This window comes from Spermophilus citellus, assembly GCF_964194105.1.
Source record: "Spermophilus citellus genome assembly, chromosome: 1".
NCBI lineage: Eukaryota > Metazoa > Chordata > Mammalia > Rodentia > Sciuridae > Spermophilus > Spermophilus citellus.
Genome location: NC_138182.1, coordinates 157,584,010 through 157,601,886, shown reverse-complemented (window position 1 = coordinate 157,601,886; position 17,877 = coordinate 157,584,010). Strand labels below are relative to the sequence as shown.

The window sequence follows — 17,877 nt, the reverse complement described above, 5'->3', positions numbered from 1 at the left end:
ACCTTTCTTGGATGACTGGTTATGCAGATTAAAGAGGAAATATACAGAAGACTTGAACATACTAAACAAGCTTCACTTAAAGAAACTTTATAGACTAGTTAAAATTACAGCAAACATATACAAAAATTAACCAACTACCACAAGTGAAAAGTACTATACTTGAGTCAATGTTAAATCAATACAAAAATATAGCACAAACTAAGAAAGGCTACCAAAAATTAAAGGGCTAAAGAAGTCATGATATAAAGTAGAAAAATTTTAGAAATGAAAAAGAAGTTCAAAATCCTAGGTATCAAAACATATGAGATGCAAAAAAAAAAAAAAAAAAAAAGCAGCACTATAAGAAAGCCTTAGACAGAAAAGAAGGGAAGAAAATTAATGTGCTAAGCACTGACCTTTAGACAACAGAAAAAGAACAAAATATGCCCAAAGAAAACACAAGGGAGGAAATAATCAGAGTGTACAGGAGAAGCAACAATGCCAATATCTTCTAAAAGATTATTAAAATTGACAAATATAAGAAAATTAAGGAAACAAAAACAAAAGGCACAAACAACCAATATTAGGATGAAAAAGAGAAAACTACAAATGTGTTTAATATACAAATGATAATAAAATATTATGAATAATTTTATACCAAAACTGTTAGAAAACTTAGATGAAATGGTTAAACTCCTAGAAAAATAAAATTTAGCAAAACTGACTCAAGAAACTGGGTGATTGGTAGAGGGAGGTCATTTTAATGTTCTCTCTGCTTTTTCTTATATTTGAAATTTTTCCACAACGAAAAGATATTTTAAATTTTACTCAAGAAGAAACAAAGTCAGAATTGTTGCTGGGCACCATGGCCTGTAATTCCAAGGAGGCTGAGGTACGAGGATCACATGTTTCAGGTCAGCCTGGGCAACTGAGTGAGATCTTGTCTCAAATTATAAAAACTAAAAGGGCTAAGAATGTAGTTCAGTAGTACAGAGCCCCTGAGTTCAATCCCTAGAACCAGAGTGTGGGTGGGTTCAAAACTGTCATTTAATGAATAAAGAAATACCAGTAGTTAAAAATTTCTTCCTATAGGAAATGCCAAACTCAGGTGACTTTAAAAGGACAGTTTGTAGAACTTTGAGGAAAAGGTGATTCTAATTTTATACAAATTATTGAAAAGTATTAAAAAAATAGAGAATACCTCCAATTTAAGAATTAGCATTGACTTGATCCCAAACTAAAAGCACAAAAAAGAAAAAAACTGAAATATCCCTCATGAACACAGATGTGTCTAAACAAAATACTACTAAACTAAATTCAGAATAACCAAAGTGAGTATATCCTAGGAATTCTGATCATTAGAAAAAAATCAATTAATGTTATTTACCACATTAAAAAAACATATGTTTACCTAAAGAAGCCAAAGATGGGGCTGGGGATGTGGCTCAAGCGGTAGTGCGCTAGCCTGGCACGCACAGAGCGCTGGGTTTGATCCTCAATACCACATAAAAATAAATAAACATATTGTGTCCTCCTACACCCCATAAGAAAAAAATTTTATAGGCAACAACAAAAATAGTCATATATAAATTCTCTCTCTGTATCCATGAGTTCTACATCCTTGCAAACTGAAAATATTGGGGGGAAAAACCTAAAACTATGTAAAGAACATGTATACTTTTTTGTCATTATTCCCTAATCAATACAGGATAACAACTATTTACATAGCATTTACAATGTACTAGATATTTTAAGCAATCTAGGGATGATTTAAAATACATGGGAGGGTGTGCCCAAGTTATATGTAAATACCATTTTATATAAGAAACTTAAGTAAGTATTTTGGTATCCACCCCAGTGGAATCTGAGATATGATGCATAAGAATACATAGAGGGCTGGGAATATAGCTCAGCTGGTAGAGTGCTTGCCTTGCATGCACAAAGTACTGGGTTCAATCCACACACCACACACCACACACACACACAAAAAGAATAGTCAAGGGCTGCATGATGTTCTGGTCAACAATGTACTGCATATATGATGGGAGTCCCAGGTCCACAATTAAAATTCCTATCACCTAGTGACATCATGGTTGTCCAAACATTTTAACACAACATAATATTTGTGTTTGTGGTGATTTTGGTGTAAACAAAGCCACTGCACTGCACATAATTATGCACAGTACTTGTATAATACATAAGAGTTGATAAATACACAAGCTAGCAATATAGTTGTTTATTATTATATAATACTTCTTATTGTTGCAGGTATGCCTCAGAGATAGTGCAGGTTGTTTCGGATTCCCACAATAAAGTGAATATTGCAACGCAAATTTGTTGGTTTCTCAGTACAAATAAATGTTATGTTTATACTATACTGTACTTTATTAAACTGGTAATAGCATAGTCTTAAAAAATCCAACACAATACCTTAGTACCTTTAAAACTACTTTAATGTCAGAAAATATTAATGATCACTTGAACCTTTTTTACTTAGTTGTAATCTTTTTGATGTTGAGAGCTATTGACTGATCAGGGGAGTAGTTACCAAAGGTTAAGGTTCAAACTTCAACATGTGAGGAAGCAGAACTTGTCATTGATAACCGGTGGTATCACAATTATTAGATAAAGTGCAACATTGTTGCAATTAAAATGCACAGAAAGAATTTTAAAATACTGGGGCTGGGGGTGTGGCTCAGCAGGCGCCTAGCACGGGGGAGGCCCTGGGTTCGAGCCTCAGCACCACATAAAAATAAATAAGTAAAATAAAGGTATTCTATCCAACTACAACTTAAAAAATAAATAAATAAATAAATAATTTTAAAAAAGAATTTTAAAGTAAACATACAGGACCAAAAAAAAAAAAAGGGGGGAGGGGAGTGCTGGGATTGTGGCTTAGCAGTAGAGCACTTCATCTAGCATGCGCAAGGCCCTGGGTTCAACCTTCAGCACCACATAAAAATAAATAAAATAAAGGTTTTGTGTCCAACTACTTCTAAAAAAATAATTTTTAAAATATTAATGTATTATAAAAGATTTTTAAAATATTAATGTATTAATTCAGTAGAAAATAAAATCTATAAATAGGCCCCAATTTATCTGGAAACAGTTTCTCACAAAGGAGTAGTGTCAGATGATGCTATAATTTTGGTCTGAAATCTTTTTTTTTAAGAGATAAGTGATAGAGAGGGAGAGAGAGAGAATTTTAATATTTATTTTTTAGTATTCGGCGGACACAACATCTTTGTTTGTATGTGGTGCTGAGGATCAAACCCGGGCCGCGCGCATACCAGGTGAGCACGCTACCGCTTGAGCCACATCTCCAGCCCTGGTCTGAAATCTTAAGGCCCATGTGTTAATGGGTTGGTCCCCAGCTGTTGGCACTACTGGAAGATGATGGAATCTTTAAGAGATGGAGCCTTACAGGAGGAAGTTAGGTTACTGGGTGTGCCCTTGAATAAGGATACTGGGATCCCTGGCTCCTACCTACTTTTCCATCTTTTCTCTACCACAAGCTCCCACCATGATGTACTTACTCCCTGTCCACAGGACCAAAGGCAACTGAGCCAAGTGACCATGGACTGACTGTTAAAACCTCTGAAACAATGAGTCAAATTAAACCTTTCCTTTTTTAAAGTTGATTTATCTTACATATTTGTTATAACAACAGAAATGTAACACAGATGACCTAGTCATTTGAAAAGAATTTTTCCTTTCAGCAAAATTCCAGACATTGAAAAATATTGTCTATCAGAATGGAACAAATTTAAGAATGTGATATATCCAATTGTCCAAAGTATAAGAAAATAAGTATACTATCAGTTAAGAAATTATGTTATTACTTTTTTTAAGTATAACTTGGTGATTATGTATCAATCAGGAAGCAGAAACAAAAAGATGACCAAACTTTAACTTAAGCCCAGAAGAAACTCATTAAAGGATAATAGGGCCAAGCTTGGTGGTGCATGCCTGTAATCCCAACGGCTTAGGAGGCTGAGTCAGGAGGATTGCAGGTTTGAAGGCAGCCTCAGCAACTTTGCAAGGCTCTGAGCAACTTACTAGACCCTGTCTCAAAATAAAAAAAGGACGGGGAATATGACCCAGTGGTTAAGTGCCTGGATTCAATCCCTGGTGCTACTACTACTACTACACTACTACTACTACTCTACTGGTAGCTCCTAGAGTCTAGAGGACCACCTGAGAACCTTGTTTGGTATCTATGAAGTTGACTAACACTGGAGCCCAAAACTACGTTGTATTATCAAAGACTCCACTGTTACTGTCATTGGGCACAAATATCCCAGTTTCCACGGCCAGTAGCACCAATGTCATACCCTATATTTCCAGCACATTTACTACCGGTGCTAATAGTTGCCATTATTATTGCCATCCTCACTAAAATGTAGCTTACTTGGGCCCTGTTTCTTTCTGTCAACAGCTTCCAATTCAAAGCCTATGACTGAAATAACCTAGGTCCCATATCTAAGAACCTGGGAAAATGGGCATCTGCCATTTGCACTTTTTTATGTGGATGTAGATTATATCTCTGAAGTATTGTAAATATAGTTTCAAGGTTTGGATACTAGGATCCCACAAAGAATGACAATGTCCAGACAGTGATTATACTAAAATCATAAACACATAGTCCACTGTAAGAAAACTTGTCCGGGGCTGGGGATGTGGCTCAAGCGGTAGCGCGCTCGCCTGGCATGCGTGCGGCCCGGGTTCAATCCTCAGCACCACATACCAACAAAGATGTTGTGTCCGCCGAGAACTAAAAAAAAATATATATTAAAAAATTCTCTCTCTCTCTCTCTCTCTCTCCTCTCTCACTCTCTCTTTAAAAAAAAAAAAAAAAGAAAACTTGTCCTACAAGCAATTTCTTATGACCATGCAAGAGAGTTTGATATTAGTCTGAAATTTAAAAAATTAAAATAAGCGACTGATTAAATTATTTTCATGTTACAATAAAATGCAACTGAAAAAATATTTTTTGAATGAATACTTAAAATGTGCCAGAAGCCAAATGGTATGTACACTGAGAATAATGATGTGAGCAAAATGGACTAGGGGTCTGAATGAGGTAGCAATATTTATTTAAATGTCTAAAATATATTAAATGATTTTGAAAGTTATTAGATCTTATTGGGAAAGAATTAGCCATTTATGTATGTCTGTGCACACATACAAAGAAAATTTCTGAACCAATACACAAAAACTGTAGTCATCTTGACAGTGATAAAACTCTAGTTTTCTAGACAAGGGCAGATATTTACATCCTGAATTTCTTACCTCTATTGTGATTTTTCTTTTTCTTTTTTTTTTTTAAAGAGAGAGAGAGAAAGAATTTTTAAATTTTAGTTTTTAGTTTTCGGCAGACACAACATCTTTGTTTGTATGTGGTGCTGAGGATCAAACCTGGGCCGCACGCATACTGCACGTGTTACCGCTTGAGCCACATCCCCAGCCCTCTATTGTGATTTTAAAAGGATGTCTATAATTCAAAATGGGGAAATTGATTTTCCCAAATGATACGATGTATACCTTAAACAACAACAGAGAATCCACAGGGTGTCCTTTTGGAGTGAAAGAAGTGTTCTACAATAACTAATGGTGATACGCAATTTAGGGAATTTTATGGGTAATTTTTATGGTGTTATGGAATTATACCTTATATTAAAAGGCCCACCAGAAGAAAGATACTTTACATATTGTTAACACAAAAATATAAAACTAAATTCCTCTCCAAAGAGGGAGGGCACCTACCTTCTTTAGTGGATAGCCAGACCAACTTCCCAAAGACAACTCAGGATGAATAAGGGGATGGGTGACTTGACTTGCAGGTATACAAGGGAGCTGATCTTGATTTAAGATCCGAATGAATTTCATCTGATGTTTTAAATTCAAAACATCAGATAAATTTTGTTTTCTATGACACAGTTCTATTTTTAGTTATAAAAATCTCTATAAAAAGTCAGCCTGGGACAGATGTCATATTTATCCCTTGGTTCTCCCATACAAGGTACTCTGACAAAACTGTAATATAACTTATTTATCATAAGGAAAGGATTCCATAAAAATCAACAATAAGAAATGTTTCTCTCTTAACAGTTATTGAGCACCTACTATGTTCAAGGCACTAAGTTAGCTCTTGGGAATAGAACTGTGTACAACAGTGATCTTACAATATTCAGAGGAAAGGGTCAAAATAAAGAAAGTGGTTTTTTTTTTTTAAAGCCTTTATTTATTTATTTCTCTGTGGGGCTGAGGCTCGAACCCAGTGCCTCACACGTGCTAGGCAAGTGCTCTACCACTGAGCTACAGACCCATTCCCCAAGAAAGTAATTTTTTTTAAAAAAAGATTTTTTTCAAAGTACCTGATAAGAGGTCTAAAAATAATTTTGGGATTAAGAAACCCTGGGGAACCTATTCTTACGAAAGTGATACATTTTAAAAAGATAATTATTTTACAACTTGCTCCCCCCACCATTTCATATATTTCTAGTGTCCCCAAACAATGTTTTCTTGGAAATCTGGTATAAGATTGCAAGTTTGCCCCCAGGATTTTCATTGTTACTAATGGTGGTAAACCTGCTTTACTGGTATGCACCTGGTTGAACCTTTCTCAGTTTCCTCATCTATCAGCGATAACAATAATCCTCATGGAGTTACAGTCAAGATTAGCAGGAGTTAATTCAAGTAAAGAACTTAACAGTGCCTAGCATAAATGCCAGCTGTTCTTATTACATAATGCTCACCCCAATTAACATGCTCAATACTACATGGTAAATAGTCATTCGAACTAAAATACCAATTAAACACTAATTAAAACACTACTCCTTGATAAGAAAGGCATAGGGCCCAAATAAGGAAAACCTTATGGTTTTACTAACTTCCAAGAAAGAAGCCTCATAGAATGAAAGCTATACAATGCTTCTGATTAGGAAGACAGTATTATAAAGATATTAATTCTCCTCTTATTACCTTATAAAACTAATGAAGTGGTTCTAAAATGGAGGAAATTTTATACTCCCCTCAATCCAGAGAGATATTTGGAAGTATGTGGAAACATTTTTGATTGTCACAATTTGGTAGGCATATAGAATTTCAAGTATGTACACTGTGTAGAGGCTAGTGATCTTGCTAAATATCCTATAGTGCACAAGACAACCTCATGAAACAAAGAATTTTTTGGCCTAAGGACACCTGACCAAAGGTAATCTTTGACAAAGTGATTCTAAAATTAATTTGGAAGGGCAGGGGATATAGCTCAATCCTTGCCTAGCATGTGTAAGGCCCTGGGTTTGAGACCCAGCAATACAAAACAAAACAATAATTTAGAGGAATAAATGGGCACAAATAGCCAAGAAATTTGGGGTTGGGGGTAAGGAGTAAGGAGAAGTTGTTTTATTCAATACCAAAAGGTTTCATCAAACCATAAAAATAAAACAGTAAAGTTAAGACACTGAGAATACAGAAATCAATAAAAGATAATAGAAAAACCAGACATATAAGCATATAAATTAATTTGGTATAAAAATGTGCTATAAAATAAGTGAAGAAAAGATGATTACTTAAGAAATTATCAAAACAATTGATAATACCATATTTTGTAAAATCCAATATCCAGAATGTTTTTTCCATCCATGTGCAATCAGGAAGCATCTTATAATTAATGTGTATATTTCATGTGGTAGTGTTTCTTTTTTCCAGGAAAGCTGTTATTATACTGGAAGCAAGCCTTAGATTAAATGTTGTCTTAGAAATAAGACAATTTAGTTTATTGAAAATGGTAGGCGCACTTCATGCCATATAAATCATTTCAGATGAATAAAAAACCACATGGTAAGAATGAGATGGAAGAGGTCTAGGGATGTAGCTCAGAGGCAGAGCATATGCCTAGCATATACCAGCTCTAGGTACAACCCTGAGTCTCACTTATACTTAATTAGGACAAATAATGAATAAATAAATAGGAAGAAGAAGAAGAATGCGATGGAACTGGGGGCAATGGCACCAACCTGTAATCCCAAGCAGCAATTAGATATATGAAAAAAAAAATTAAAAACAGAATGAGATGCTAAAATAATAAGTAACAGAAATATCTCAAAGACAAATCTGTCTAAATATCTAAACACAAAACAAAAATACACACATACATATAAAAAATGTTAAACTTTATTAAATGTAAAAATTTTTTTTAATCTTTTTTTTTTTTTGTACCAGGGACGGGGATTGAACTCAGGGCACCTGATCACTACACCACAACCCCAGCCCTATTTTGTATTTTATTTAGAGACACTCAGTTACTTAGTACCTTGCCATTGCTGAGGCCAGCTTTGCCATTACTGAGGCTAGCTTTGAACTTTTGATCCTCCTGCCTCAGCCTCCCAAGCTGCTAGGATTACAGGCATGTACCACCGAGCCCAGCTCAAAAATATTTTTATAATCTTAGGAGTGATGAAAGCAATAAGTATGACAAAAAAATCACAAAGGAAAAGAATGATGTAATGAAATACATAAAAATTTAAAACTTCTTTAGGGCTCAGGTTGTAGCTCTCTGGTAGAGCACTTGCCTAGCATGCGTGAGGCACTGGGTTCAATCCTCAGCACCATGAGAGAGAGAGAGAGAGAGAGAGAGAGAGAGAGAGAGAGAGAGAGAGAGAGAGAGAGACACACACACACAGACGTTGTATCTATCTACAACTAAAAATTTTTTTAAAAATTAAAACTTCTTTTAAAGAAAAACAACCAAAAGTTGGGGGGGGGGGAATCACTTCATTAATTTAAGGAGTGAAGGTGTATTTGAAAGGGATTGTTAGAAATAACAGAGGACGAGCTGGTATGGCCCTGAAACAAACCTAAGTACAAAAGGCAATTGCTCTAGTCAAAAATTGCTCTAGTCAATTTTCTTAGGGCATACTGTTTGACTCAATAGCAATATTTCTTAGGAAATTACAAGAGCTAAGGGCGCCGTGAGTCAGAAAACAAGGATAAAAACCAAAAAAAAAAAAAAAAAAAAGTGTGATAATATCACACCTTTCCTAAAAACACAATCTATTTTCCCTATTGCACCTACTTTCTATTATTTTATTCATTTGTTAGTTTTCTACCTATCCCTCCCCAATAGAATGTAGTTCCATGCCATCTTTTTTTTTCTTCAGTTGTAGATGACACAATACCTTTATTTTATTTATTTATTTTTATGTGGTGCTGAGGATTAAACCCAGTGCCTCACACTGGGAGACAAGTACTCCATCACTGAGCTACACACCTAGCCCCCATGCCATCTTGTTCATATCTGGTTCCTGAGGTCATTGCATGTGCTTAGTAAGTATTTATTGAATGAATGAATGACTATAAAAAAATTAAGCCAGCCGCAGTGGTGTAGGCCTGTAGACTCATGAGGCTGAAGCACAAGGATTGCAACTTCAAAGCCAGCCTCTGCATTTTAGCAAGGCCCCAAATAACTTAGTGAGATCCTGTCTCAAAATAAAAACTAAAGGGATGTACCTTAGTGGTAAAGTGCTTCTGGGTTCAATTCCTGGTACTAAAAAAAAAAAAAAAAAAAAAAAAAAAAATAACCAAAGCCATGAGAATTCACAGAATCTGGCTATCCAGTCAATAAAGATTAGAAAAAACAAAAATACCTACTTTTTCTTCCTAACACTCTGTACTCTGTAAATTATCTGCCATTACATTTATGTGTTTATTTACTTTTACAATCTTCCCCAACTAAAATGAAATCTCCATCAGGGCAGAGACCGAGTTTGCTCACAAATGAATTAACAACATTTATAAAGAGTGCCTGGTATACAGTAAGTGCTCAATAAATAGTTATTGAATAAATTGATGATACAGAGGTAAGACTAGGTAGTGGGGAAAAGGGCATGTTTGATCATACCCTTAGTGAGAACAGTACACAATTTCTGTATGAAATTGGTCAATATATATCAACAGCTCAGAAAACAGGGTATACTCTGACTCAACAATCTCACTCTAAAAGGAACTCATGCTAAGTAAAAAAAATGAACAAATATTATGAGGAAATTTTACACTGGGTTGTTTATAACAGAAAATTTAGAAATGAAGGTATGATTTTCATTAAAAGGAGATCATAAATATAACTATAATCTGTGCAAAGAAATACATTAAAATATTGATAAAGATAAGCATTTGTTAGAATGGAAAGAAATTTCAAGATACAATGAGAAAAAAGGCAGGCTAAAAACCCCCACATATACAGCAAGACTTCATTTTGGCAAAATCATCAAAACATATTGTGGAGGGAGCACACAGGTATATATAGATGCACCGATACATTTGCAGGTAGTAAAACAGACATCACACTGATTATCTCAGGATGGTGAGATTAAGGACAATTTTAATGTTCTTCATAGCTCAACCCAAATTAAAAGGTTATCTGAAAATGTTCTGGTTTTGTTAAAAAACAGAAAAAAAAACTATCAAAAACACTGCACTGACACATTTCATCAACTCAAAGAAGACTAAAGCTTATGTTAAGAATCAAGAATTTAAAAATGCCGTGTGTGTGTGTGTGTGTGTGTGTGTGTTGGGGGGGGTATTTGGGTGGGTGGTGTGTTAAACTCAGGGGTGCTCTACCACTGACCCAGGTGTCCTTATTTTATGTTTTGAGATAAGGTCTTCCTAAATTGTCAGGCTAGCCTTGAACTTGCAATCCTCCTGAATTAATCTCCTAAACAGCTAGGATTACAGCTGTGCACCACCCTACCCCAGCTCAGAATGTTAATTACAATTGATGGCTTTTTTTTTTTAGAGAGAGAGAGAGAGAAAGAGAGAGAGAGAGAGAGAGAGAGAGAGAGAGAGAGAGAGAGAGAGAGAGAATCTTTTAATATTTATTTTTTAGTTTTCGGTGGACACAACATCTTTGTTTTTATGTGGTGATGAGGATCGAACCCAGGGCCTCGAGCATGCCAGGCAAGCGTGTTACCGCTTGAGCCACATCCCCAGCCCTTGATGGCTTTTTGATTTGCTGAATTCAAGTTATTTCCCCTTAGTCAAAAAGAAAATTTATAAAATTTGCTTCTTTTATTTCATTGTCTGAAACACTTGAAAAAGACTTGGCTTAGAAATAACACAAAGAATAGCAAAAACTACCATTTTGCTGAAAATTTTACTGGCATTCCCTAATTAAAAAGCTATAACAAACAACAAATCCCACTATGTTGTATAATTATAATGCACTATTAAAAAACAACTAATAGTTTTTAAAAACCCATAATAATCTCACTAGGTAGGTATTAATTTTCTTAGGCTTGAAATGCTAAGAGATAATGGAACTTGCCAAAGTAGGCGCTTGGTGGGGCATCTTGATTTCAACACAGGTCTCTTAACCTTGGAGCCTTCGGGAAAATTTGCTTTAGGCTTTATAACTTTGAAAAAGTCTCAACGCCTATGATTCTTTACATTGTTATCCTACCACTCTTACCTAATTTTCAAGAAAGATAAAAGCAGACAAAGCCTGGAGCTTTTAGAAAGCTGGAATAAATATCTGCAGAACCAAGATTTTAATTAGGTATTGCTTTTTGGAACTTGTCTACTTCTATTCAACTCAAAAGGCTCAAGATCAATATGCTTGGCTAGGTGGTCACAGGGGAGGAAAACAGTCTACCAGAAATATGGGTTTGAGAAATCACCACAGACCAGGATAAGAATACATTTTCATTGAAGGAAGCTGAACCAGGATGTATGAAAATGGACAAAACCTGAGTGGAAAGGAAGCTGGTAAAGAGGACAAAATTAAAGGAGAACTGAGAAAAGGGAGGTACTTGGAGTAAAGGCAGTTGTGAGTTACTCTGCAGTATTTTTTCCTCCCACCTTTTACCTCTATCTACTCTTTTCCTCAATGAGCTCAGTCATTATAAGGACTTCAATACTCTCTTCTATTCAGAAAATGCCAAATCTCTCTAGTCCTGACTTTTCTCTAGAGTTAACTCCTGACAGCTGGCCATATCCATCTACACTTCCAATAAGCACTTTATTTATTTATTTTTGAGGTGCTGGGGATCAAACCAATGGCTTTGCATGTGCTAGGTAGGTGCTCTGCTACTGAGCTACATCCTCAGTCCTATTTTTAAATTATTCTCTTATTTTGAGAAAGGGTCTAGCTAAATTGCTAGGCAGGCCTGGAACTTGCAATTGTCCTGCCTGTCTTCTGAGTCACTAGTATTACAGGCATGCACTACCAGGCCAGCCTCCTATCAGCACTTTAAATCCAGTGGATCCTCTTCCCTGAGCCTGCTCATCAAACACCTATGTGGTCAGGCACAGTGGCACAAGCCTGTAATCCTGCGATTTGGCAGGCTGAAACAGTTCTAAAACCAGCCTCAGCAACTTAGTGAGACCCTGTCTCAAAATAAAAAATAAAAAATGGCTGCTATTTACAATAGCCTCATTAAAAAAAAATACAATACTTGGGGGGCTGGGGATGTGGCTCAAGTGGTAGCGCGCTTGCTCAGCATGCATGAGGCACTGGGATCGATTCTCAGCACCACATAAAAATAAGATATATTGTGTCCACCTATAACTAAAAAATAAATATTAAAAAAAATACAATACTTGGGAATCAATTTAACAAAAGAGGTGAAAGACCTCTGTAATGAAAACTACATAACACTAAAGAAAGAAATTGAAGATGACCTTAGAAGATGGAAAGATCTCCCATGCTCCTGGATAGGCAGAATCAATATTGTTGGAGTAGCCATACTATCCAAAGTGCTATACATATTCAATGTGTTTACAATTAAAATCCCAATGTCATTCCTTACAGAAAAGCAACCATGAAATTCATTTGGAAAAATAAGAAAACCCAAAATAGTCAAAGCAATCCTTAGCAAGAAGAGTGAAACAGGAGGCATCACAATACCAGACCTTAAACTATACTACAAAGCAACAGTAATAAAAATGGCATGATATTGGCACCAAAACAGACATGTAGACTGATGGTACAGAATGGAAGACACAGAGACAAACCCACATAAATACAGTAATCTCATACTAGACAAAGGTGCCAAAAACATACATTGGACAAAAGACAGCCTCAACAAATGGTGCTGGGAAAACTGGAAATCCATATGCAGCAAAATGAAACTAAACCCCCATCTCTTACCATGCACAAAACTCAAAGTGAATCAAGGACACAGGAATTAGATCAGAGATCCTACACCTAACAGAAGAAAAATCTTTATCATTTTGGATTAGGCCACAACTTCCGTAACAAGACTCTTAAAGCACAAGAAATAAAATCAATAGTCAATAAGTGGGATGGATTCAAACAAAAAAGCTTCTTCTCAGCAAAAGCAACAATCAATGAGTTGAACAGAAAGCCTACAATTTGGGAGCAAATTTTTGCCACACACAGGTCACATAGAGCATTAATCTCCAAGATATATAAAGAACTCAAAAAACTTATCAAAAAAACAACCAAAAAAACCCCAATCAATAAGTGTGCTAAGGAGCTGAACAGACACTTCTCAGAAGAAGATATACAATAGATCAACAAATATATGAAAAAATGTTCAACATCTCTAGTCATTAGAGAAATGCAAATCAAAACTCTCCTAAGATTTCATCTCACCCCAGTCAGAATGGCAGTTAACAAAAATACAAGCAACAGTAAGTGTTGGTGAGGATTTAGGGGAAAAGGCACATTCATACATTGCTGATGGGACTGCAAATTGGTGCAACCACTCTGAAAAGCAGTATGGAAATTCCTTAGAAAACCTGGAATGGAACCACCATTTGACCCAGCTATCCCACTCCTCGGTCTATACCCCAAAGACTGAAAAACAGCATACTACATTAACAAAGCCACTTCCATGTTTATAGCAGCACAATTCACAATTGCTAAACTGTGGAAACAACTTAGATGCCCTTCAATAGATGAATGGATACAGAAGCTGTGGTACATATATACACAAAGGAATATTACTCAGCATTAGAAGAGAATAAAATTATGGCATTTGCAGGTAAATGGATGGAGTTGGAGAATATCATGCAAAGAGAAATAAGCCAATCCCCCCCTAAAAACAGGGGCCTAATGTTTTCTTTATTAAGTGAATGCTAATCCATAAGAGGGGAGAGGGTATGGGATAAGTGGAGGAAATTTAGATGGGGCAAAGGTGGGGAGTGGGTAAGAGGGTAAGAAAGATAGTGGAATAAAATGGACATCATTACCCTAGGTACATGTATGATTACATGAATGGTGTGCATCTACTTCAAGTACAACTAGAGAAGTGAAAAATTCTGCCCCATTTGTGTACAATAAATCGAAGAGTTTTCTACTGATTAGAACTAATAAAAACAAATAAATAAAGGGCTGGGAGTGTAGCTCAGTGTCTAGGTGCCCCTGAGTTTAATCCCCAATACCTAAATAAAAAGCAACAACAACAACAAAAAAAACCCCAAACATCTATCTGAACCACTCTTTCATCCAACAATTAATTATTATAATTCTATTATCTCCCACACACTCTGTCACAGCATTAGGTACATCCATTCACTCATGGAAGTTTAGTCATTTCTCCTTTGAAAATCATCCGTTTGTCCAACTCAACTGAATTCTTTACTAAGACGTACTGAGAATCTTTCTTCCTTGAACCATGGCAACCTCAACACTCTGTTTGCATGCCATTCTTTCTGTAGTGATCACCTAGCACTTAGCACAGTACCTGGAACACAGAAGAAAGGGCTTCACTTTCAGGGACTGTAGACTTTCTGGGAAGGGAAATGAGGGAGCAGAAGCTATAAGACTTGTCTCCAAGAATATGAAGTACTGTGTTTTCCTTAAGCTGTAAAACCTATACACATAAAATCAGCCTGATTCTTTTATTCCAGAGGTATGGTTTTGGAATGCCGGAAAGATTGTTTTTTCTGATTTAAAAAAACAAAACTGTCCACTTTCTATCCCTTAAGTACTCAATAACCACTTGTTGAATATATCACCTTCCATGACAGAGACCACTAACGTTGTATCCTCCATTGTATGCTCAGCCCTATAACATCTGGCCATAGTAAGGGTTCAATAAATATCTGTGGAGGATTCTGGAAAGGCAGGGGCCATAGATATTTTATTCACCACAGCAGCAAGAACAAAGATGAAGGGCCTGAGGTTAAAAGAGATAGTACAGGATGTACCCCCTCCCCCATTCCCCCAGGACTTGGTACGTGTTTGCTAAGCGAAATAGATCGCTCTCCTCCACAACTCCAAAATCCGGCCCCTTGCTCCGCGGCCAGGCCCTGGAGCGCGGCCACCATCTGGCCCAGGCCCGTACTTCCCTCCCTCCCAGCCTGGGCTCCTGTTACCTCCCTGCACACATCTGTGCCCACCACAAGCCAAACAATTACGCGCTCCCGCGTCCCTGCCTCGAGGTCTGGATCACAGCCGGGGCCTGGCCAGGACCTCCACCAAATTTACTCCCCGCCAAATTTCCGTGGACGTCCGCGGCCAGGATGGCCTAAGACCGCCGCCTGCCACCGGCTCTGGCAACCCCAGCACCAGGAGCGCCAGGACATAGTCCATGTGCTCGGCCGCCCGTCGCTCTCTAGCCATAGCCCACTCGGCTTTCAGCGCTGAGCCGGGAGGCCTGGCCACCCCGGCCCGGCCCCGCCGCGCTCCTCGAGGCCCGAGGCGGGGAAGGCGGGAAGCGGCTGCAGCTGTGAGGCGCCGAGCGGCGGGCGGCTGGGGCACAGAGGGCAGCAGGCCGGCCCAGGGTCCCGACGATGCGAGGCCCGAGCTGCGGCGATGCTCGGGCCACTACAGGGCTCGGCGAACAGCGGTTAGCACACTCACCACTGTCCGGCGGGGCAGCGCGCCAGAGGTCCGGGACAGGGCCCGGCGGAGTCGCCGCGCCCGGCCCGAGCGGGTTCCCCCGGAGCTCTCGGAGCCGCTGTCGTCCGAGATCACGATAAAGTCCTCCATTGCTACGGGCCCCGGCCAAGCCAGAGCGCGAGCGGTCGGCGACCCAGGCGGCGGAGGCAGCGGCGACTTCGATTCCCGCTGCTGAAGCGACCGTGGCGGCGGCAACCCGGGATATCCCCCGCCTGCCCCGCCCCTTTCCGTCCCTAGTCCCGCCCTCGCTAACACGCCCCGCCCACTTCTCGGAGCCCCGCCCATCGGCGGGCGGCGGGAGACTGGGTCAGGGCCATGATCTTTGTGCTAGGCGGCAGCAGCCTTCCTCCCTTCTCTAGGAGAAAAAAAAAAAAAAAGAAAAGAAAACGAGTTGCAGCTGACTTGGGCTGGTGTTGGGGGCGGATGTGCGAGGTGCTGAGGCTGCGGGGCTGAGCCAGCTGCTTCCCATTGAAAGTGCGAAGAGAGATGTGATCAGCCCCTGCCCGGTGGAGGTGTGAACTGCCCTTTCTGAGAAGAGGGCTTAACTGACAGGGAGAGGGGTCCCTTGAAGGTGAGTGACCTGATCTCTGACTTACTAGACACTGGGTAGAGTGTGCCCTGACTGACTGAAGGAGAGGCTGGCTTCCAACTGACGGGGTAGAGGGGCCCCCAACTGACAGTGGGTGACCCAGACTCTTACTGATTAATGAGGTAGACAGATCCTGAGTGACTGAAGTGGGTAACCTAGTCTCTTACGGATTGATGGCTACAGGGGCCACCGACTGATTGAGGTAGTGGAGACAAACCCCACTTATTTGTGTACATGTGCAAATATACCTGTAGGATAAATTCCTAGAAGTGAAATATTGGGTCAAAAGCAGTGTTTTTGTTGTTTTGGTAAATGATGCCAAATTATCCTGCTAAATGGTTCCAATTGTTGCAGTTTCACCAACATTACATGTATCTCAGGAATTTAAACTATGAGATGTAGAGAGTTGTTCAATTGGTAGCTGGGTGAATAGCTTTAAAAAGTACACACAAAAAAAGAATTTATGGGATGAGGCTCCAAAATTTGCATTTCTAGCAAGTTCCCAGGTGATCTGGTGACCACACTTTGAGAAACACTGGTCTGGTGGATAAGGATTTTAGGATCAATAGATTTCAGATATTCTGGTCAAATAGATGAAGGGTTCTGAAGGGATACATTAAGTTGACTTCACCTAATAATGCCATTAAACATTTAGATTATTGAACTCTACTTTTTGTATGAATGCTGGGGATTGAACCTAGGTCTCATGTGTGCTAAACTCACTCTCTACCACCGAGCTGCACTGCAAATCTCAACTCCCTGCTGCCTGAAACACCCACTGTCATCTCTAGATTACTGTGATTCTGCATTTCTCTTATCACTTCTTTGTAGTCTTTTTACTTGACTCCAATTCTTCTATTCATCACCCCTTAAATCTTTGTGTTCCTCAGAGTTCTGACATGGGCTCCCTTCAGACACTACCGTCTTATATAATCTCAAAAATTCCCATGGCTTTAATGATCATTTTGATGGCAACAACCCCCTATGTTTATCTCCAGCACAGACCTATCCTTAAACTATAATTGTATATATCTAGATGACTATTGATGTTCCTAGGCATCTCAAGTTGAATATGTCTGCAACTGAACTCGCCTCTAACCACCCCTTACTGCTCTCCTTCACTCTTCCCTGTCTCACTAAGTGGTACTAACACCAGCCAGCAATTGCTCAAGTAAGTATTGTGCTTCTTTTCTATCTTTCCTCATCAACAGTTCTTACCTGTTTTAGCTCCTAAATCTCTCTCTATTGCTCTCTCTCTCTCTCTCTCTCTCTCTTTCTCTCTCTTTCTTCTTCTTTTTTTTTTTCTGTATTGTAGTGGCACCCCCTCCTCCACAGAAAATCTTAACTAAGCTTCTCCAGAAATCTTCACCAAAATTGACTTTAGGACTATCAGGATTAAGAGTCTCTACAAAAGAGTTCAATTAGGTAAATTTCCTAT

General features: G+C 38.5%; 1 protein-coding gene across 2 annotated transcripts in view; it reads right to left on the bottom strand.

The window, feature by feature from the left end:
- SIMC1 (SUMO interacting motifs containing 1) overlaps positions 1-16,078 on the bottom strand; it is an 81,969-nt gene extending 65,891 nt beyond the window's left edge. For both annotated transcript variants that reach the window (XR_014021854.1, XM_081293317.1), the window contains exon 1: positions 15,812-16,078. Coding sequence is in view for 1 of the 2 variants with exons in the window: in XM_081293317.1 (XP_081149443.1) it covers positions 15,812-15,940 (129 nt within the window). In the remaining variant the exon portion in view is untranslated. The remainder of the gene's footprint in view (positions 1-15,811) is intronic.
- Between the last annotated feature and the right edge of the window lie 1,799 nt (positions 16,079-17,877).